Source organism: Poeciliopsis prolifica, unplaced genomic scaffold (genome assembly GCF_027474105.1).
Source record: "Poeciliopsis prolifica strain line A6 unplaced genomic scaffold, Auburn_PproV2 SCAFFOLD039, whole genome shotgun sequence".
In the NCBI taxonomy this organism is placed as follows: domain Eukaryota; kingdom Metazoa; phylum Chordata; class Actinopteri; order Cyprinodontiformes; family Poeciliidae; genus Poeciliopsis; species Poeciliopsis prolifica.
Genome location: NW_026562414.1, coordinates 4,350,315 through 4,374,378, shown reverse-complemented (window position 1 = coordinate 4,374,378; position 24,064 = coordinate 4,350,315). Strand labels below are relative to the sequence as shown.

The 24,064-nt window shown below is 37.3% G+C and overlaps 1 protein-coding gene across 1 annotated transcript in view; it reads left to right on the top strand.

Annotated features, from left to right (window-relative positions):
- The first annotated feature begins 10 nt into the window (after positions 1-10).
- scara5 (scavenger receptor class A, member 5 (putative)) overlaps positions 11-24,064 on the top strand; it is a 63,748-nt gene continuing 39,694 nt past the window's right edge. Inside the window, exons 1-3 of the mRNA XM_055054398.1 lie at positions 11-212; positions 5,299-5,421; positions 8,244-8,372. Coding sequence (XP_054910373.1) covers positions 5,310-5,421; positions 8,244-8,372 — 241 coding nt within the window. The 5' untranslated portion in view covers positions 11-212; positions 5,299-5,309. The remainder of the gene's footprint in view (positions 213-5,298; positions 5,422-8,243; positions 8,373-24,064) is intronic.

Genomic DNA, 24,064 nt, shown 5'->3' with positions numbered 1-24,064 from the left:
GTTGGGGCTGCAGTGCTCGGCTGCTGACAGTCTCTGCAACACTGACAGGACGAGCTCATGCTGCAGCTTCTCTGCTTTTCCTCTCCGTTTCCTCAAAGTTGGCGCTGATTTCACTTTCAGGAGGTGAAAAGCGTGAAGACGCAACTGTCTGGAGGAAATTATGAGGAAGGCAGAGCTGTGATTTTTGTTGCTTTTCACTTCTGAGGCAGAAGGTGAGACTATTCTTTTTGTTATTATTTTCTAATCTCATGATTATCAACATATTTTGGTTCAATGAACAATCAAGAAAATAGCTTCAAAACAAAACTCGACAAAATGTAATTGTGACCAATTTTAATGCTTTATCTCCCATTTTTGTTGCTTCTCATGAATCAATAATAATTCAAAAATACTGTTTTGCAAAATCAATCAATAAGCTGAACGTTTGACCTCCTCAATTGAAGTCAAGATCTGTTCATTTCTCGTTGAAATCTAGATGAATAGATAACTCAACACTTGATTTGCTGCAATTTTGTCATCACAGCTTTGTGCTACAAAAGACAGGAAATTCATTGAATGCAATTCACCCGCTGAAAGTGGTTACTTTGTGTTTCAGCGGTCATGAATGAAGTATCTTTTTAATGAGGGGAGAAAATAGGTTAATGTTTATGGGTGACTGGGCTTTGGCATGGGAGTTTTCTATGATGTCTATAGAGAGATGCTGTTTTATTTGACTCATATGCATCAATTTTACAGGTAATTTGACTTCTAAAATAGGTTTTATAGCTTTGAATTATCCATTTGGATCCAGCAGAGACCACACACATTGCAGACAATCGGATGTTTGTTGGGACAAATGGTGAGATGGTTCAGTTGACCGGTCAGAGAGTCGCCGACCTGCTTTTATTGTTGATATCCTTTCCATGCTTACAGTCCGTCAAACTGGAGCATTGTGAACAAACTATGGGCTCTGTGGAGCATTTCATTCACTTTTCACAAAAATTAGAATATCTAGTGATGGTGTACTTTCTACGCTAGAGAAAGTCAAGTGCATAACAATACGTTAATTACAGTAAAAACTCATTTAATTGCCTTTTGGTGTTCAACACAGAAAGGCTCAGGTTTATTTGAGTGCCCAATGGGTAAAATTGATCTTAAAGAAGAAAAAAATACATAAAAAGAAATGGTGTCTTTTTGGTGCGTATTAATCAAATTCCAGTTTGTTTATGTAGAAAGTCTGGCTCATTAGGCGAGATGTGAATGTGAAACTGGACCAGAAAAGTGAACTCTAGTTCGCTGACAAACCTCGGTCTTGGTTCAGTTGAAGTGAACTCTGGTGCTGTTTAAATGCAAATGTGAATGCAAGTAGACCGCTCCAAAAGTAGGAAGTGGACCACGGCGCAGGGCATTCTGGGTAAATGCAACCAAAGCAAACACACGACTAGAGCCAGCAGGAGACATGTTCAACTACAAAGCAGTAATCCAGGCGCGTTAAAATCATGAAGAAGAAAGCTGCTCAGTGTCTTCTTGAGGGGTTTTTCTGTCGTTTACTTCAGCAGCTCTTAGTGCAGCGCTCCCACAGGACAGGAGGGGAACAGCTTTTTAAAATGGTTTGGTTGTTTGACGCATTGAAATTTTGCTCATTAATCCAACTGAATCTACTGGACTGTCAGGGAAGAAAACGCCCAAAAGCTGACCTGTGTCTGATCTTTTCATGGCAGTCCAGACAACACAGATCAGATTTTTTTGAATGCGACCCAGATGGGGTTGGATGTCCGGTACCATCTGAACGTCCGGGTCGCGTTCATCCAACCTGAACGTCACTGATACCCGATAAACGCACTGATACTCGCAAGAGGGAAGAAAAACAACAACCCTGACAGACTATGAGCATGAAGATGTTAATGTATTGGCTCTTTCCGCACAGCAACTTCAAAGTCATTAGCTATGCTCCACCGTTAGCATCCATGTTTACCTGTGTAAACACTCAGCACTTCTTTTTTTATAGCGGTTGGCAAAACATTGAGTTTGCTATTTGTGTGTGCCGTCGTTGCGCTCCACTGCGCATGCGGGACACTTTCAGGTCGTTTGCAGTTCACATTAGAGTTGCACCTTTTTGGAAATGTGAACAACCGTGTCAAAAAAGTCCAATTTGACAAAAAAATTGTCATTGGGTCTCTTTGGTATGAACACAGCATAATAATATCAGTGTAATAAAACCGAGGGACAAAACAGTGTGCCAAAACCATACCAATAACTGGTTCCCGCTCTACTGAGGCTGGACAAAAGTAATGATACTATCCACGAAATTACTCAAGTAAGAGTAAAAAAGTATTTGGTAAAAAGTACTGGTCAAACCGTCAGTCGTTCAATATGTAAAAATTAAATAATCGGACAAATAGAAACTCATGTGGAAATAGTAAAAATACAAAAATAATTTTAAAAGTTTTTTTTTTTTTTTTTTTTTTCAAAATATCACTTGAGTAAATGCAACTGGTCATTCTGGTTAGCTGCCAGTCAGCTTAACTGTTTAAAACGTGGCAATAAAGCAAAAAGTGTCTTAAGAGATGACTCAATAAAAAACGCTTTCTGAAAACATTTTCTGTCATTTGTAATTTCTTTTTTTAGCAAATGAAAACATCTATTAAAATGGGATTTGTTTTGAAAAAATCAGAGATTTTATTTTTAGATCACTTTGCTTTCCCACCATCGTTCCTCGACCCTGATGGAGCAAATAAACCGTTAGAGTTGTGTCCCACAGAACTTGGGAAGGAGATATTCGCTCCACAGACACACGCAAACACTCGCTGACGTTTGGGGGTTTTGTGTGTTTCGTGTGATCTCCTAGCAGCCTAGATGATTCCTGCCGAAATGTCAACCTGAGCCTTATATCCCGCTTTAATGAAAAAGTCCTGACTAAGCGCTTTTTAACCGCTTTCTCAAACACAGAATGAGTTCACAGCCACAACTCCTGCCTCTCATTTCATCTCTGTCACTCCCTTTCTGTCCTCTGTCCTTTCTGTTTGTTTTATGTTCTTCCACTTCATTTCTGTTTGATTTAGATTGAGCGCGCCGTGGGAAAGTCTGCAGGCCGAACATGATTTACCGACACTGAACAGAATGAGAATTTTGTTGAAACATCAGTTAAAATCTGGACAAATAAGCTGTTCGGAGTCAGAGTGCTTTTGATAACAGACTCATTGCTCATTGCTGGGAATGATAAACAGTGAATTAGGCGTGTTTTGCTTCCTATTTAACATGAAGTTTATTGATTCCTTATCAAAACAGACCATACTGTCACGTCATTTTGAGAAGATTGTAAAAATGTGACATTGATAAATGAATCACAATTTTTATGACAAGCTAAGTTGCCCAAATTATTGCTGATCAACTTTACAAATGGCCGCCCGCACCACCTCTGATGTGACGTAATATTGTTAGCGATAGCCGCCATGCTCCACATTCCTCCCTCCTGGTTGGTATGAAAGGTAAATCACTCTTTGACCGACTTCTCTGCTCGTTCAAACATGTGATTTCATTCAGGTTTTATAACTTCTGAAGAGCCAAGCAGATGGATTGCAGCTAAACTGCAGCTAGCATCCAACCAAACTGGCAGAAGGACAAATTGCTCAACTCTGGGTTAGAGACAGATGCAGTCTTTACTGCACCAGGATTTCCTTCTGTTTGCTTATGTTGGACTTTTCAGCGTGAGTCTGAAAGTTTGTTGTAGTTTGAACTGAGTAGCGATGATGAGAGCTTTCACAGCTGGCCTATCGCATTAGCCTCTGCAGAGGGCAATAAAGAAGAAAAACATACATGATTAAACATACTCGTAAAAAGCAAAATACACCTGTAAGGTATTTATATATATAAAAAAACACATTTTTCCTTTAACTTTGTGTAAAAATATTTTAATTTGGTTTTAATGTTTTATTTAATTGAATTTTAACTATAAATCCTCAATTTAGAGAACGCTGGCTATTAAAATGACATTGAGCATGTAAAATAGCTTATTGTTTTAAATAGATTACGTAGAATGAGGCTTCAAGATAAACAGAATGTAATCGTTTTAAATCAATAAATCAATCAATTAAGTTTATTTCTGTTGCAAATTACAGCAACAAGGCATTTCAAAGTGCTTGATATAAAAAAAACCACAAAAGTACGAAGTCATAAAACACACAGGTCCTACAGTTTGACTTCATAACACAAATTCAGGTGAACCTATGAAATCAAGTTGGTGGTTAAAATCAGTCCAGCAGTTTCTGCAACTAAACATTAAATAAAATCTAATAAACAAACTACAGAGCAATAGCTTAGCAGCAGTTAGCATCTACAAAATTAAACATGCACATTGATAACGACAGTTAAAAACAGACCAAAATCACTCATGAAACACTGAGTATGACTACATTTGTCCAGAATGCTATAATACTTGTAAAGCAAACCGATGCTAATATTTACCACCGTTACAGGAAAAAGGGGGCGGAGCTATCAGTTACTGGTTGCTACGGTAACCACCAACTGCCCAACAAAAACCACCAATAAATGTGGAGAAACAAAACAAACACATTTTGACAAACTTCACATCTAAAATATGGTTAAAACCCTGATGCACAGTGAAGCAGGAAAGATTTGGTTAGACGTGGAAACGTTGGTCAATGTTTTATTAATTTGCTTCAAAAGTGACTCTGAGGGTTTTAGTCTTGATTCAAAGGAACTCAAAGGTGTTTCAACTGTTTAGTTTTTCCAGCTGTGTGGTTAATCAAAGTTGGTTTAATCACACCCTGGTTTAAATTTGTATTATTATTATTTTGTTTTTTCACAGTTTTTTTCACTGTCACCTGGATCAATCTCTAATTCTTTCCCTCTAAACTAATAAACACACATAAAAGTTTATTTTCAGAATAAATGGGAATTAAATTTTTTTTTACCATTTCCACACTGTAAAAACTCAAAATCTTGACATTAAATTTGGATCTAGTTGCTGGAGAACATAAGAAAAAAATGACTTACAAGACAGAAGCTTCTTTTAATCGAATCATTTCTTAATATTGATTAAAAAAAAAAAAGTCTTAGTTCCACCGGCAGATAATTTCACTAATTTATGTATTTTTTTTCTTGTTATAAATGAAATAATCCATTTTAAGAAATTATTGATGTAAAACAAGCTGAAAAGTTACTTATTAGTAATTTTTTTCTTTTATTTTAAGTGTACTAAGATGTATGCACCAGCAGCCAGACCAGAATCTGATGGCAGGATTCTGTAGTGGAGCTTATAGGAGATGTTTTAACTGGATCGTTTTATTGTTTCTTTAGTTTCGGAGGGGATGGAAAACAAAGCCATGTATCTGAGCACAAATGAGGAAAGAGAGAGCGGCTCCATGTATGAGGAAGTCTACGATGGACACAACTTGTCCAAACTCAACCTTTGCGATGAAGGTAAGAAACTTTATACTTTATCAAAATTATAGAAATTACTTGTGAGGTTAATTTATCTGCTTTTAAGGATAAGGTATTTTCTTTGAGTTTCATTAGGAGATTTTTTAAACTTTGTGTTTTATGAAAAAAACCCACCATCATCATCAAACTCAGATGAAGTTGGACCCTGAAACTGCTGGGAAAAAGACGGTGATGCGATCATGTTCTTGGCATTTGGTCCTCCTCTGGCTCTGGTCATCTAAATGTCCAGAAATGACATCTGTATTTTTGAGTCGAGGTGCAGCTGAACGAACTCACAGATTTAATATTCTCAGGTTTCACCCTGCAGCTTGGCCGGTTTGCTGGGAAAGTTTGAGTTAACATCAACTGGAGAACTTGTTGGCATCCAATTCGGTTTATTCAGATAACAAACGAACAGCTAAAGTCACAAAGAAACATATTTTCTTTACACTAAGTAAGGGTGACTAAACTTTGAGTCAAAAGTATTTGTGGGCTAAAAATCAAGTAAATGAAGTGGTCTTTTATTTATTTATTTATTTTCATTTCATTTATTATAGATCCAAAAAAAGAATTTGGGATGTTGTCTGTATTTAAATAAATACATCTAGTTTTCACCTTTTTTGGCTCGATTGACCGAATTATTTTCAGTGTGACGACTGGGTCACTTTTTTCAAAACATTTGCAAAGTTTAATGAGGCAGAAAAGGCTGATTTGTGTGCAGCAAAGGGGACGTTTTAGTAAAAGTTTCTGGCTAAACGTTGTTCTAAATGCTTAATTATAAAAAAAAATTTGTGTTGCACTAAACATTTTCCATTGTAAAAACATTATGTCAATTATAATTTTACCCTAATTGCAAATAAAAAAACGTAAAATTTGCATTCAAAGGGCTGCAAATGTCCACCTACACTAAATATTTTCCATCTGGGAAAATCCAACATTACAGGCAGTTAAACTTATGATGTCAATTAGCTAAATGTCTGGCATAGTTACTTATTTACAGTCAGGTGAAAATTTATTTGCCACTTTTTTTGCCTTTTCATAACCTTCTTAGCATCTAGCTAACTTTTAAATTCAATAAAGATCATTTTAATCTCAGAATTTCAACCTTAAGCTCAACATTTTGTTGTTAAAATATAAAAATAATCGCATATCTCCTTCTTAATTGTTATTGGCAGATTAGAGATTTAAGACCTGATTTGCCTGATGGTGCTTAATTAATTTAAACCATTTTGATTCTGATTTAAAACCAGAATTTCTGTAAACAACACGACGGCGTGTTGTTTGTTTCTGTGCTGTGAATTCCAGCCGTGTGACTCATGCGCGTCTCAGCCAGCTGTGTTTGTCTGACGCCGCTGCTGCGCGTGTTCTTCATCACGGAGGGAGAAGTTAATGTGTGTGTCCACCTGCATCCAGTGAAGGATTGCCACGGCCCAAATGACAACACGCTGTTTTTGTTTTAAAGTTCGGACACAGTCCAACATCCTGAGTGTTTGCAGGGAGACAGAATCTCTGACCGTGTGAAAACCCAGTGGACGTCGTCGTTATCGCAATGCCCTGGACGTCTTGAGGTCTTTCCACAACACATTGCACTGCAAAAACACAAAAACTTTAATTGTGTTTTTTACTTAATGAAAACATTGCAAGTGCAAAACTGCGTTTTTTGGAATATCGGCATATTTGTAATGGAAATGCAGCTTCTGCAATCAAGCTGCTTTTAGTCTTTATTCAAATAAAGCAAGTCAAATTTCTATATAAAGCAAATCTAGTACAAACTGAGAAACTCTTTGAGATCCAATTATTCCAAATTTATGCTCCAATAAAGAATTTCTTCAGTCAGAGTCCATAATTTCACTTGAGAGAGGAAAAGTCTGAGTCCGGTTCTAGTTACAGATGAAGAATGTGATTCCATAAGAAGGTTTGAAAACTGATTCATCTTCTTGACCCGAGGCGAGCGTTTCCATCAACGCCGCGTCCCGCCCAGCTGTCCAACACACAGACACAGAAACAGCTTTTCCATCATTCATCACTTTTATCAAGCCTGCGTCTGACCCGGAGAGGACGGTTAAGTGCCGACATGTGTTTTAATAATGGCTCCTCGGTGACTGTGTGCAGTTCATGCAGCAGAATTTGATGCTGGTTGTCGGGATAATTGTGAAGCGATGCAGAGATTTTGCCAGAAGATGAAGATCGTGGTTGAAGTTTTGTTTAAAAACCAGCGAGTGGATCGCGTCGTGTTGGACATGTGGCCCCTTGGAGTAAGAGCTGGGCAGCAACTAGTTACATTTGCTCATTTACTTTTTCTCGAGTAACTTTATTACAAAGTATTGCTACTTTAACTGAAGAGACATTTCTGGATTTTGTACCTATTGAATGAAAAACAAACATGTTTTGACCAAAAATCCACCAGACTCAGAAACACACCTGCAGCTTTTGTTAAAGTTTCATAACTAATTTGAATTTTATTTTTTATTTTTTGCCTGATTTTGTTATTTTTGTTACTCATGTTCACTTTACTTTATGTTTTGGTTTATCTCATTATTTAATTTTTAAATATTATATGATAATTTGATCAGTACTTGACTTTTTCCTAAATATTTTTACTTGAATAATTTGTTTTACTTTTACCAAACGTAAAACTATGATGAAGTAGTGCTGACTTTACTTGAGTACAATTTTCACATTATATGCCCACCGCTGCATGTTGTCAAATTGTTGCAATAAATTTCTAACACATGTCACTTTTCAGCAGCAAGCCAGCAGTAGATTTCTGTCGTCTTAATCTGAAAGTGCAAAATATTTTTCAACGTTTGTTTTTGTTTTAGTGTGCGCAAAGCGCCGCAGGAAGCAGGACCAGCACTGCAGTCTCCTGAACTCCCTGTCCGCCATCAAATATGCGATTGTGTCCTTGTACGTCCTGGTTCTGCTGACCATCTTTGGACTCTGCTTGGCAGGTAGGGTGAGCATTATGATGTGGGGAAGATGGCTGGAGTTGACTGTGAGAAGAGTGAAAAAATACATCAGGAAGTTCTGGAAGAAAAACCTTGTTAAGGCTGTAAAAGATGTGAGACGGAGTTGGAGCTTCACCTCCTATCAGGACTTTTTCCTAAAATATTCAGCCGTTTAGATCAGAACATACTCGTAGGTTAGAATGTCCCTGTCAAAGTTTAGTCCTAAATATAATCATGGGAAGACTTAAAGGTGACCTATTGTGCTGCCTCGCTTAGTATTGGTCTTTGATCTGTAAAAAACATGTCCATCTTATTATTTGCACAAAATCATTCTTAGATAATCAGATTCTTTTGTAAGTTATTCCTCTTTTGAACTCTTGTTTCTTTAATAATCTGCTGCTGGCCACGCCCCCTGTTCAACGTTTACACTCACACCTTAAAATAGCTGCAAATAGATGCAGAACTGTACATCTTTAAAAAGCAGAAGTGGAGCCTCCTGCACAACCAACAAACATGCAGTTAGTGGTTTCTGGATGTTAAGTCAACAACAAAACACTTGTCTTTTCCAGCAGCCATTGTACAGTCTGTAGAACAGTAATACCAGCTGACCAAATGTGCTGGAGCTCCGCTTGGGTTACCAGGTAACAGCACAGTGCCTGTCAATTGTGACTAAATGTTGGGGAAGTTTTGAAATGACTCATTTTCCAGACACCAAAAAACATTAACTTATTGCTAAATAACAACTAATTGCTTCCTTAAATAGACACTAGTAGAAGTATAAAAACATGCAAAACGGTAATTTTACATAACAGATTCCCTTTAAATGTTGTGGTTCACATTTGCTCACCATCCAGTCTAACGGAGTTTAAGGCATTTTGCGTAGATATACGGAAAATCCAATTGGAGAAACGATCCCGATTCTGGTGGGCTTAATTCAAACCCATAAAATCATGTTTTATGAGTTTGAAAATCAACACTGTGAACAAGTCTGAGAGGCTTGATCACTTTTGCAAGGTGCTGCATCACACCCCTGGATCTCTTGCGAAGTTTCCTGTGTGGACGGTGCGTTCATGTTCGTGCATATTTACAGTGCTGGGATCTGCTGCCAGGCCTAAGCAGCTCAGTTTCTCGGTTTTAAATCTGACTCACTTGGATCCCAAATGGGTAATTTTTTAAACGTGCTGCTTCACATGAATCCCTTACAAGGCTGCATTCTTTACAAAATGCTGGACAGATACCTCAGTCAGTATATCTTTGCTGTTGGATTAACTTGTTGGAAAAGATGAATCCATGAAACAAACCCGATGCTGACGACTGCGTTTAGTTTATTACGACTCCCTCCAAGAGAAATAAAAAAGATGTAAAATATTTGTTTGGGACGGCGTGTGCGTGTTGAAGGAACATAATGTCTTCGTATTGCTCTTTAAGAGCTTCGTGCGTAACATCAGCAGCTGGTATGAACTGGACGCTATCGCACCTGTGAAATCATGTTTTCTGAAATATTATTTTTTTAGACCGCGAGAGATTTGCTGTTGAGAGGTCAACTGAAGCAAACAAATAAAAGGCTGAAAGTGCAACTGGTGTTGAATATTTTCTGACTTCACTTCCAAATTTTATGGGTTTTTGAACTGTTGGACAACCATCATTATTTTGATTAATCGTGATTAATCGATTATTGAAATAATTGGCATCTAGTTTAGAAAACTGAGAAAAGTTGCTAAAAGATCAACACACACGGCAGTAATTAATCCAAAACTCTACAAAAATGTTTTTTTCTTGCATCTGAGATGATTAAAAAAAACTTTTTCGAAAAATTTGTAGTTGCAGATGCATCTGTTGCTACAAATGACCAAAGGAATGTGAATGTGTATGTTGTGGCATTTTATGCAATAATTTTTTTATTTTCATATTTAAAAGTGAGTTCAATTTGCATCTTTAAATGTATTTCTGATATGGAGTAATAAAAGCTTTAGTGGTTAATAGAAAAATTTGCAGAATTTGACTATTTTTAAGCTGATTAATTGATTGAATAATCTTTAGCTTCAGCCTTAGAAATCCTTCATTTCTGATCTGCAAGCTAGTTAGCATACACCAATAAGGCTGTGAAATGGGACACTTAACAGTTCTTAAACTTGCAAAAACACACATTTACACAAAAATACGTTTAAAGCTAGAAAAATATACAGTCTAGACCTTCACCCTGAGAAAAATCTTTGAATTTCAAATTGAGTTGAGCATCTTTGCAGAGTAGAAACATCTGTGCGGTACAGTCTGATTGCTCTTGACCTTTTCAATCAAGGGAGAAACTCAGAAGTTAAAGGATGCCAAGTCTTTGATCCAAACATGGAAACATTTTAGGTTTTTAAAGTTTTCCAAAATGTTCTTGAAAACATTGTTTTCCTTGTTTTGTTTGTGGAAGAATCGTTTTCAGATTGATGACAAAAACAATAAATGAAGAATGTTAACACAACCCTAAAAAGCAACATTTAGTGGAAACATTGAGTGTGAAAACTTTCCATCTCAGCTGCATATTATGTAATAAAGCAGGTTAGTCATTCACTGACTATCCAAACAAACGTTTCGTTTCAAAAAGCTCGAGTTGGAAGACGTTTTCCCTCCAAACATCACATCTCTGTTGTTGGCCCAAAAAGAACAAAACTGCTGTGGAAATTTGGACATGCTGGGTTATGGAAATTAGTATTAGCTGTTGTTGTTTCATATCACTCAGTCCGGTAATAAATTCCCATGTCATCAGAGCTGACACTGCTTTTGGATTGATTTAAAAAAAGAAAACCTGGAGTGAGACGCCAAGTGAGAACAACTTTGGAGGTGAATCAGACTCAACGGTTCTGATTCTGCAAAACCCACTGGGGCCTCCTTATTGGTTCAGAGGCAGGCGGCGAGGGGGGAAAATCTGAAAACATGTCGCCTTCAGGCCTGCAAGATGGTGAAAGAATCAAACATTTTCATTAATCTTTATTTCAGTCATAATCTACATTAAGTAAAATTTACGTTTTTGATCGTTGCTTCATGTTTTTATGTTATTTTCTCATCAAAAACAAACCTGGAGTGTCGCTTTGATTATTTCATGTATGTTTGAGAAATTCTGTAATCTCTATTGCAACCATTCAGCTCTCCAGAATGCCTGGTTGTGCCTATCTCCGCCTTTGAGGCATAGCTCCTCCCCCTCTCTGCTCCTTCAGACTAGCCAGCAGCAATTAGCAAACACCCGGTGGAACTACTCAGCTCATTTTATGAGTTGCTTCTCAGTGAAATTATTGTGAAAGGGTTAGCAGAGGAGCCATGTTGTGATGACTTCCTGAAGACGGAGCTTCAGAAAGAGCAGGACTTTCTTAAAGAGACAGAGGTCTTGGGGGCGGCCATTTATTTCTTGTCATGACAAGAATTTTGATTTATCGTTGACACAATAATTTCAAAAACTGTCAGTTTTACTATTTTCTGCACTCTTTGTCCAATCAGACAATAAATCCATTTAAAATGTGATTAAATATAGTTATATGGTGATATAAATCAAATTTTTTCACGTGACTGTCCTGAAGAAATGTTTTCCAAGAGCATTATTTGTGTTTGTGTGGCTGTTACTGTTGTGTCATACATTCACAGCTTTACATTCACCAAAAAAAACAAAGTAATGAATAGTTCATAATGTCACTTTTATAGTTATAAAAAGTTTTATATCGCCCAATTTCAAGATGTTAAATCAGGAAATAAAATTTTAAATCAGATTTGATGCATATAGCATTTTGATAACAACTGAAGGTGACATATTTACTTGATTAGATTATAAAATGCCACTGTGTGCCTGGAAAACACGTCTTCCTGCCCCTTTAAGGCTTCTTGTTCAGCCTGTTTTAGAAAAGCGGCCCAGCCAGGCTTTTCTTAAGTTAAATACCGGCCATCCAAAACCTAAGTGGCTCCAGGGTAGCTGCACAGGAGGCCCCCTGCGCCACACACACACACTTATTCACACACACGAGTGCATGCACAAACACACCCAGTGCTCAGAGGTGAAGCACTCAGCTCCATGCCTTCTCATCCTGCCTCCTTTCCAGCCCTTACGCTGCCTTCTTGGCCTCCCTTTTTGCTCATTCAGGCTCAATGATTAGATTTTTTAAAAGAGATTATAGACTGATTTTAGGCTGGAGACATCTGATCCTAAATCTCAGAGCTGGATAGACAGACAAATGTATAAATAAAGATGAAAGAATCAAAGGATCCTTTATTCCCTCATGATGAAGTTAATAGATGCTGCATCTGTCCATTCTCAGTCTGCAGGTTTATTTCTGTAGAAAGTAGTAACTCTTGTTTCTGAGGTTCAGCAGAAACAAAGAGAAACTTTTTCTGTTTTTATCAACTCAATGTGGCCTTTTGGCAAAAGCTATGGATGTGTTTTTGTTTCTGGCTCAAACCTCAAAATGCAGTTTATTATTTTAAAACAATGCAGAGTTTAAGTCTCTGGAAGCCAAAAGAGAAGCGTGACATTCAACTTTAGTGCTTGGTCTGGTTCAAGTTAAGTTTGATAGATTCCTGGATGGTACATAGATGATCAAATCCAAAGTTGTTCAGTTATTTGCAATAAGTAAAGAATATGTTTGACAAAATTTTGTTACTTTTGATGACAATAATCCCTCTGAGGTGCTGCTGAATTTATGTTAAAGTGTTTTATAACCTTGAAAAGCTTTAAATGACACAATGCATTTCCTCAAATCTACATCAGGTTTCAAACCAAGCAGCTCTCTCAGAAATGATGTTTAGGACGCTGTTGTCTCTCATTGATGTTTGTTTCAATAAAGCAACCAGTATTTTATCACAACTGCAGCTTTGGCAGGTTAAACTTCCTGAATTATCTAATTATTTCAGCCTGATTACTTTCTGTTTTGATAGGACTTGTTGATAATTAAGCCGGTTGTGTCTTTCAGTGTTTTTCCATGTACAGTTAACTTACAGAACAAGTTATTTTCCTGCTTTGCTTTGAACATCATAAAGGTGATTGACTAATATTTCAGCTGCTTTCAGGTTTAAAGTTTCCAACATTTCTGCCTCCAAATGTACATTTACACCAGTAAGTTAAAAACTAGCGGATGGAAATGTCAAAGTACCATTTGCATTTCAACCAAAATTAGTTAAACACTAAAAAGTCTTAAAATTAGCAAAGGAAGCCACAAGCGTTTTAAATTTCTAACCTAAATTTGTGCTATTTAAATAGATTAAAGCACAAGTGTCATAATAAACCAACTTTATTGAATGTTTTTAAAGTTCAAATCTTCACTCCTGTTCCTGATTTCCGTTATCTGGTCGCTCTAAACGGTGTCAAACATTTTAACCTCTGTTTTCCTTTTAGGTATAAATGCCACGAGTCTATTGGAGTGGTTCATTATCATGGCACAAAATCTCTTAAATTAAATTAGCATGACTTAAGATCCAAATGTGTTAATCAGAAACATTTTATTTCCCTTATTAGACAGTGGATGACCTTAAAGTTTATTACCAGAACTTAGTATTTTTATCTCTTCCATGTGCAAAGAATTAAGGGGCTTTGGAGAACATCTTTGGCAAAACACTGGTTCAAATAACTTAAGTCAGGTTTTACAATAACAGGATGTGTAAAAAAACTAAACACGCACAGTTAACAGCAGAAAGTGAGCTTGTGGAAGAGCTGCCAGGAAGTTTAGACATGTTTAATGGAGGTTTTAGCTACAATATTAAGCTAATAAATGATGGAAATGCATCACAATAGCATATTAGTAAAGATACTTTCTTCAACAGGTCAGGATCCTGTCACTTTAAATCCAAATAATCTGCTATCGGCCACACTCCCCAAACTCAATGTTTATTCAACCAGATATCTTTGAAAAGCATTAGTGGAGCCTCCTGCACAACCAACAAAAATGCAGTGAGCGGTTTCTGGATGAAAAGTCAACAGCAAACTCACACCAGCAGCCATTGTACAGTGCTTAGAGCAGTAAAACCAGCTGACCACTTGGGCTGCTAGGCAACGGTTTAATGCCCGTCGATTGTGACTCAACAATCAGGAAGTTTTTTGAAACGGCTCGTTTCCCAGAAACCAGCAAACAGCTGGATGTTTTTTTTTAAACACTTGAACTGCTTTTAGAAGCAGTTGGATGTATAGAAACGAGCAAAATGTGATTTCATTCATAATAAATCCCCTTTAATGTTCCCTCAAAATTCAAAAGTATGGATGCATGACGTAGCAGCGGAGGACCTTTACGAGGAGAGTTTGAATTTTTCACCTGTAGCTATTAAGTGGCGCTCTGCAGTGGAAAAGCTGCTGCGGATCCTGAAACATGAATCTACAGCTCTCTGTAGGTGCAGCAGAGTCATGTTTTCCAGTCACAGAAAACGTACAGCTCACAGGTTTGGCTTTGTGATACCCTTTTCCTTTCACATTTAATTGCTGGAAAACCTGATGGCAAGTTAATAATTCTTCTGTTAAACTGTGAAGTTTTAAAACAGTGGTGCCATAGGTGAGAGTCATGGAGTTGCCAAGTGAAAATAGTTAATAGTCCCTTTGTTTTCAGAAAGTCTTGGTGGATTTTGGCTGATTAATGTTACTATTGTTACCACAAATGGCCACCATCATCTCTTCCTGCTGAAGCTTAATTTCCCTTTGGCCAACTGTAGATTTATTTCAGTGTTATGGAACAATAAACAATAAGTTTGGTTTTATGAACCCTGAAATGATAAGGCAGCTAGAAAACTAGCATGTTACATATTGAAATTAATTAATTACTTGTGAATTCATAAAGTAGATATATTTCCAAACGTTTTCACACAGGCGCAACATTTTATGTAGTAATTACAGAAAAAAGCGGAAGTGATTGAAAAAGTCAGACAGCAAATTTCAGTTTGGACAGTTGGGGATGTTCACTTCCTGTTCCAACATGACGGTACAGCAGCGCTCAAAGGAAGCTCTGTACCGTGATCGATAAGAGAGTTTGGTGTGGAAGAACTTGATCGAACTGCACAGAGTCCTGAATTCAAACAATCAGAAAACATTTGGGATGAATTAGAGCCAGGGCTCCTCGTCCAACATTAGTGTCTGACCTCACAAATATGGTTTCCCAAACATCACGCCTTCCAAAGAAAAGAAAAAACTAAAGCTGTCCAAGCTTGCATTCACACCAGCCTTGTTTAGTCCACTTTAACCAAACTCTAGCTTGTTTTTCTTAGAAAGTCTGCCTTGTTTTGGATGTCTGAACCAAACAGAACCAAAAAAAGAAGCAACAAACTTTAGCCCGCCTACAACACTAGATCTCAGTCCGGTTGTAGTAAACTATGGTTTGGAAGCTTAACAGACCACAGGTCACTCCAGAACCAGGAAGTGAACCACAGCACAAGGAATTCTGGGTAAATACAACCAAAACAAATGTGTGAGTTTAGCAGTAGCAGGAGAAATGGCTCGCTGTCTCTTACGCTGTCTTTTTGTTTATATTCTGTAAGGAAGGAAGTTGTGCTCAGTGTCTTCCTCAGACGTTTTCATGTTGTTTCCTTCAGTAGTTCTTGGTGCAGCGCCACCACAGGCGAGGAGTGGAACAAGTTTTGAACCACAGCGAGAGAAAGAAAAGTCCAGCATAATTTTAGAAGTTTATAGGTTGAAAAGTGAATACTTTTGGCAATATATTGTATTTCTGATAGATTTTAGATTCATGTATTGATTATGTAGCACCAAACAGAACATATTTTGTAACATAAATTATAAAAACCCCAGATGAGCTTCACCTTGTTTCTTCTGTTCATTTTGAAATATATTTTTCTCATTTAAATGTGCAAACTTGCATCAACCTTAAATGGCTTTTTTTAGTCCTGCTAATGGTATTTTTGCTGGAGTGCTTACTTTTCCTCCAGTAGAAACACATCATGTCCACCTGACATGTGGAGGAAAGTGACATCACAGGCCGTTGGGAAAACAATGTCAGATTTTTGGGGGGTTTTTTTAGATCAGCCACAAGCTTTAGATTACTTAAGCTCCTTCGAGGGTTATTTAAGAAATGTCTGCATGACACAAGGAGGAGGGAGAAAAACAGACTTGAATGTATACCACATGTGTGATGAGAGGTTTGCCTGTGGAAAATCTTTCTTAGGGTAAACATGACACCACAAAGTGCCACTCCTAACAACATAAAGCCAGACTTCAAACGTCTTATAGATCATCAGTGTGGAAACAATAAGAGGGAACAACATTCATATTTCAAACATATGTTACCCAGAGACAAAAATCCAAAACTTATTGCTTAAATACCTGAAAATGCTATGTATTTGTCTGTCAACAGATTCGGGTCGTAACTATTTACATTTACTCAAGTATATCTACTTTAGTAACTTTTTTGAAAAAAGGGATTTTTCGGAGGATTTTTCTCTAGCATGAACAAATTTCTGAGAACGGGAAAAAAAGCCACAAATAGGCTGTTTTTATTAAATCAGAATGAGGATTTTAAACCAAAACATAAAAACAAAACTGCAGCTTCAACAAAAATGATATTCAAGTTGAGTCGACGCTGAAAAAGATTAAATCTGCTGCAGGTTTAACCAGATCATCATTTAGTTATAGTTACTTGAGAAACCTTTTCAAAAAATTTATTTTTAGGAGAATTTATTTTACTTTTTCTTGAGTAAAATTTCTGTATTTTCTACCCACTGAATGAAAAACAAACATGTTTGAACCAAAACTCTACTCGCAGTTTTTGTTAAAGTTTTCTACGTTTTTTATTGAAAAAAAATTAATTTGGAAAAATTTTATTTTACCTGAATTATTGTCATTTCTTTTTCAAAACACCAAAATTGAAAACTTTATTCAAACTACCAATGATTTTGAACAGTTACTCAGTACTTTTAACCAAATACTTTTTCACTCTTAAGTACTTTCATGGATGGCTACTTTTTACTTTTACCTGAGTAAAAATATGCTGAAGTATTACTACTCTTACTTAAGTACAATTTTTGGGTGCTCTGGTTGTCGGGCGACTGTCTTCAGTATGCAGTAATAATGTTCACACACGCACCCACACACACACACACACACACACACACACACACACACACACGCATATGTTTTACAGAGATGTATGCCACACGTACACTCGGCCCCGGGGCCCCTAAAGTGACTCTGAGAACATAAAGCCCTTTCTAATGAGTCTCTGTGCTCTGGCCGTGATTCTTTCAAGAAAAGAGTTTGGATTTGCTCCAGCATTCCTGGTGGGAGTTCGGACCAGTAAGAGCACACACTCAAACACACAGAAAAAAAAAAAGAATAGACAGCGAGGACAAGAGGGGTCCCCAAAGTCAGCAGACAGCTTCACTCAGAAAGTCAGGCTCAGGCCATTAACATGTCAAGACTAATTGGACCTTTTCTTCAATTTTTCTTTTTTACACCCAGACAGAAAGTTTGACACTTTGCAATAATAGAAACCAAAGTTTAATATCCATAACTTTCAGAATGAAGTTTGTTTTCTGTCCTACTTGCAGTTTCTTCTGTCTAAAAATGTTTTTGACACTTAAAAGCAGAAATTCAGATTAATTTTATTAAGAAATTCTGCAGCTTTTCGAAGCATCACGTGGATCAAACCTCAGTTTGGGTCAAAGCGTAAATATCAAGGCCGGATTTTTGAACAAAGACTCTTTACATCCACATGAAAGATTTGGAGCTCCTTAAAGTTCTGCTTGATTTTTCCCTTGGAAACCATAAAAATGTTTCTAAATAAAATGTGGGTTTATGAAGATAAAACGGCTGAAACCGTAAGGGTTTCTTGTTTCTAGTTCTTATTTCACCACATTGTCAAGAGTTAGATGTATTATTAACATTTTACTGTTTTTATTTGTGCGACAGATTACAATGCGTTCACACCAAACACTTATGGCAGGTCAAAAACTCGTCCAACGCTTCTCGTTTGATGCACGTCCACTTTCAACGCAGGCGCTTGATGGTGCGTTCACACTAAACATGTTTCACGTCTGGTTTACATTCGAAGTCTATGTGAAGACTGAATGTCGTGGGCGCATTGCGGTGCGTTGCGGCGCATTGCGGCGCGTTGCGGCGCATCTAGCATGGTGCGATTTGAAACGTTTGAAGCAAAACCAACGGCGAGAACGATCCTGACTGAATGTAAACCAGACGCGCGAAACGGGTTTGGCGTGACGCACCTTCAAGCGTCTGCATTCAAAGTGCAAATGCATCGAACCTGAAGCATCGGACGCATGTTTGACGTACATAATGTGCTTGGTGTAAATGCACCACATGCGGAGGCGCGTCAAACGCCTCCAAATCGCTCTAGGCGTTGTTTTCCGTTGCCGGCCTTTTTGTCAGACGCGTCAAACGCTCCAAATGGTTCAAAACAGGTGAAACGCGTCTCTTCTCAGACAAGATTCTGGTGCAAATATCTTTGCACACTTAAAATAAGACTTTTCAGCAAGATGTAAGATCTTGTTTTAAAAAAATGATTCCTTAATATCAATAAAAATAAAATGACTAGCTCCACTGGCAGATTATTTCCAAGACATTTTTATAAGTGAAGTAGTGGAAGGAATTATTGACTTAAAACAAGTTATTTTTACCAGAAACTAGACCAAAAATACTTGATAACATTTTTGCTTTTGCAGTGTCGATTTGAAAAACATCTAAATCAAATCTTTGACTTCTTTTTAAAGAAGGTTGATACATGTATAAAGTGTTTTATTTTGTAACTTTGATCAGACATGAGATGAAAAGCGATGCTGCAAGCCGTAAATAATCAAATAAAAGCAGCAGGTTTCAGCGATGCAGCTTTCCACAAACAACTGCGTAGAGTTTATTAATCTCCATCCAGGAGAGGGAAGGCGGATTTAAAGCTCCAGGGATGTCAGTGCACAATTGCAGGGATCCAAATAAAAATCCTCTGTGTCTGTCTTTCTGCTTTACTACTAGTCTAATTAAGCAGCGGCAGACTCCAGTGCACACACACAAACACACAGCAGGAGTTTGATCTGGTTAATTTGTGGTCCAGCAGCTCAATGAAGTCATGCAAAGTAAAAATTACGAGTGCTGGCTCTCCAGAGGGGAATTGTTTGTGGTTTCCAGCATGTTTGGATGAACACGCTTTAGAAACGTGAGGAATTTAAATACATATGGCGTCTTAAACTGCAGAACGACGCTGTGGAGATGAATTTAAGATGTCTGCAGGTTTGAAACGTAAAACAAATGTTTGAAACTTATTTTCTTTCTGCCACTGGGATCAGAAACTCTGATGTTTTGTTTCTCCTGGAGCATTTGGAAGGAACCTATGAATATTGTTATTATCATTATAATTATTAATATTGGTAGTTTTATGCTTTCAGTAAACTTGTATCAGGCTTCCTTATGTTAGAAATAAATCATGAAATATTTAGAAATACAACTGTACAATGTTTGCCTGTAATAGAGGTAAATTATTTTATTTTACTTTTAAATTACTTGAATTTGTGCATCAAAATCAAAATGAAATCCACTTTATTTTACAGAAAAATCTGCAATATGAGGGTGAATGATTGACGTTCTTAAGAAACTTGAAATAAGACGAAATTAACTTAAAAGTAACTTTTCAGCAAAATCTGATCTTATTTTAAGCCAATAATTCAGTTATATGAGTCAATTCACAGCAATAAAAACATAATTTAGGTCATTCTTTATTTGAAAACACAACAAGTTTTAATAATGTAACTAAAAGCAGATTTGGGACCAAAAACGTAAACGGAAAGATTTGATTCCATCCAGGCTGAAAATAAAATATACGGCTCCTTTTTATGTTTTATTTTTAATGTAACCAGCTAAGTCGATTGAGAGCAAATTCTAGTTTTTATCCAAAAAACATCAGCTTGTTTTAAGGCACCAATTCCATGATATTGATGAAAACATTCTAGTTACACTGGCAGATTATTTTACTTACTAGCACTTTTTCACTAATATTAAGGAATTACTAACTTAAAATGATCTTTTCTTGCAGTAAAGCTACTTATTTGTCCTATTTCAATTGTACTTAGATATTTGCACTAGAAACACCAAAATACTTATTAAGGCTTCGTGTTTTTGCAATTGGATCTACTAAGTCAACCACGCCTGGAAGTCAAGCAAGCAGCGCCGCTTCGCTCTGCTGTCACTTCATTTAGACATTCCTGCAGTTGAGTTACAGCTGGCCACCACAAAAAGCTTCATCCTCCTGAAGACACACACAAGAACCAAACCGGAAAGAGTTTTAAACATTTCAAAGTGATCCACCCAGGTTGCAGAAAGTGAAACGGGATGTTGTTGATCTTTAAGAGAGAGCTTGGATGATGCGTTTATGTAGAAATGAGACATGTGTGCAGCTGCAGATCTGGGTCATATGTGAGCAACCATGACTTCGCACTAACGCTTACAAGCAGTTTTGTGTTAAGAGGCTGCAGGCGTCGACGTATAGATGTGGGTTCACAACCTCAAGCCAAACATGTGGTTTGTGTGAGATTCTGTTGCCATTTCTGCGAAACGCAACAAACATGGACGTCTAATAGCTTGTTGACTTCTCCTCACATCTAGCTTTATATTAGGGATGAGTGGTAAACATCCAGAGAATATTGCCAGAAGTGATGCTCATCGCACATGTGGTCGGATGATGGCAGCATGAAAGCGATTTGTGGCTTTTCAGAATTAGGAGCATGTTCCCCATAAAACGTTCCCACACTCCCTCCCACTTGCCTCATACTTGTTTTCTGAAGAAGTTGCTTGTTTTCATTGTTTTCATTTTCCATCGTAGGGGGCATCCAAACCCTGGGTTTGGGTAAATACAACCCAGAATGCATTCTGGGTAAATACAACCCAGAGTGCATTCTGGGTAAATGCAACCCAGAGTGCATCCAAATCGCTCTAAGCGTTAAGAGGAGCTGCTGTTTTCAGTTTCCGGTCTGTTGGTACTGCGGCCAATGAAAATTGAGAAAGTGGCACCAAAATATTATGCAGGGAAAGCATCTGGAATCATAACAGAGGCTTAGATGACATTTATGTTCTGTTTCTGTTGAACAAACAATTGTGATAACGGCACGATGCGCCTTGAAGTCTCTGCCTGGAAAGTGGCTTTTGGGCGCGTGTTTGAATTTACAAGATGATCCAGAGGTTTTGTGAGTTTCACAAGCCAGCTGGGCGCTCACGAGGCGCTGTTTTCATCTCCTTCGAGCCCAGTTTGGTGACCTGATAACATGATGTTTCCTTTGGTGCAGCGCCCCCCACAGGCGAGGAGGTGAACAGCTTGTTCAAAGGGTTTGGTTCATTTAACTCATGGCAGCTGAAAAATTTAACAAATGTTGCAATTTTTGTAATCTAAACAGCCAAAATGAGACTATTAACTCAATAAGGCCTTAAATTGATCAAAATTAGACTTACTGAATGTAAAATAACTACAAAAATGTATTAAAATGATTCTAAGCTCTTGCATTGCAACGAAAGACACGGTGTGATTTAATTTTACGGTTTTAACAATATAAAACCATAAAATTGAGTTTTTAACAATATAATTTACATCTGAAAGTGATTAAGACATAAGAAATATAGTATTACGAATATATGTAGTGTTTCCTTAAGAAAACCCAATAGTGCCACAAAGTGAAGCAAAATTAGGAACGTTTGCTCGTTCTCAGCATTAACGACGGCAGTTTACTGCAGCATACTCTGTTTTTTTGTGGTTTCAGGCAGAATTTAAAAAACAAAGACATAAAAATGTAATGTGCTTCTTTTTTGTTGCTACTGATGTGCACAAAAACAACACACACATTGAAAATTAATTAGATTTTAAAGTGAAAAGTCACAATAATAACATCTTTAACAGAAAATATCAACAAAGAACCTTATGTCTGAGTTTTTCCATCTTGTCCAATTGATGATTATTACAGCCTGGTTATTATATTTCATTATTGAATTATTTGTTCTGAGCTTCTACTTCCCCTTTCGGCCTTGATCTCTCACATATTTCATTAGAACGTAACGCAGCATGGGAACTAGACCTTCTGCTGGAGATCCGGTTGAAATAAAACGTCTGCTGCCTTTTGATCCCAGCTCAAACAAAGCAGGTGGTTCTCTCTCAATTTTTAAGATCCTGTAATTTCATTCTCGTTCTCCGCAGCAAAGGCTTTCAGATCACAAAAAGCCTCTTTCTTCTTTGTTTCCCCCCTTCCTCCTTCCTGCTGCTGGCGGTCCCTCAAAGTCAAGGAGGATGTTGGTCCATTTCTGTTTGGCTTAAACGGGTCGGATGCAAAAATAAAATGTTTTTAGAAAAGGGGATCTTATAGAGTGGCTGGTATAAAATGCAGTGTCTACATTTAGCTTTAGGGAACAGCTGTTTTATTGAACCTTAGGTTGGTATTTTCTCACCCTTCTCAGCGCTGGGATCGTTTTCATCTGTTTGCTCAATTATGGAGCCCAAACCGAATGGCTTTGTAATTTTGGGTTGGATTATACCTACGTCTGACAAACACACAACTCCAAAAGCATTTCATATCAGTCGATATCAGTAATTATTGATTCATTTTTTGCAATATTTCCAAAATAATGGTATAAACTTTTCCTGTTTTATTTACAGTTTTTGATATTTTTAATAAGTTATGAAGCAAAGTGGAGAAACTTTAAACTGCTGCTGCACCAGTTACTCAACAGGTTGTTGCTCAGCAATCAAAGAGCGAGTGAGTAAGCGCCACCAGCTTTGCTTAGTTGGCTGCAAGAGACTTATTGAATATTGTATCAGCTGTATTATCTACGAATATTGATCACGTGTCTATCGCAATATATTATTGATTTGTCGTCCAGTCCCAATTATACTGTCTGTTGTCTTAAAGAGACGGATCCAGTTTGACCTGAAATTACAATGACATTAAGTTATCTTCAAACCTGCCGTTGTGAAGTTTTTCTTGGTTTTTTGTCCTATTTTAGTGCTAAAATATTTACCCTCATGTGATAAGATGCGTTTTTGTAACTCCATTTTTATTTGTGTGAATGAACGAGGCATCACAGTTAAAAACTGTATTCCAGCTGACAGGAGGAGCACGCCACTTCATGTTGCCTCCCAGGCTGTGGTTGAGTTCAGGCCACAAAAAATGCTTCGGTTTGAGCAGAATTCAGTTATTTTACGCTACATATAAATTAATGCTTTTTCTCTCAAGTGGATTATTCTCTGTTATTTAAATGGTCAGCTGTAATAATATGTGTTGAGTTCTTTTTGGTTTACTAGGAAGTTATCACTATCCAGGGGAAATTAAGTTTTATCTAATATTTTGTTTCAGTAATCTACAGGTTTTTTTCTATGGCAACCTCGTACCCCTCATTCATCTTCCCGTTTGTTGCCTGGTTTTGTGTTGCAGCCTTCCTCCTGTTCTTCATCTGTCATCAGCTCAGCAACATATATTCTCTCAGATTTTCTTTTCTCTTCACTGGACTGTCGTGTCAGCTCTGTTCTTGCTGCACTCAGGTTGTCATTTTTGCAAAGGATAACCTTTAGTTTTGCAGATAATAGCTGCACCAAACAGCTATCATTCAAAAATACTTGAGACCTTGTTTCTAAAATATCTTATAGCTGCCTATTTCAATAGTTTAAGCACTAAATATACCTTAAAGATGACCTATTATCCTTCTTTTGACGGATATGGATGTATATATGGGTTATGCAAAACATGTTCATTACATTTTA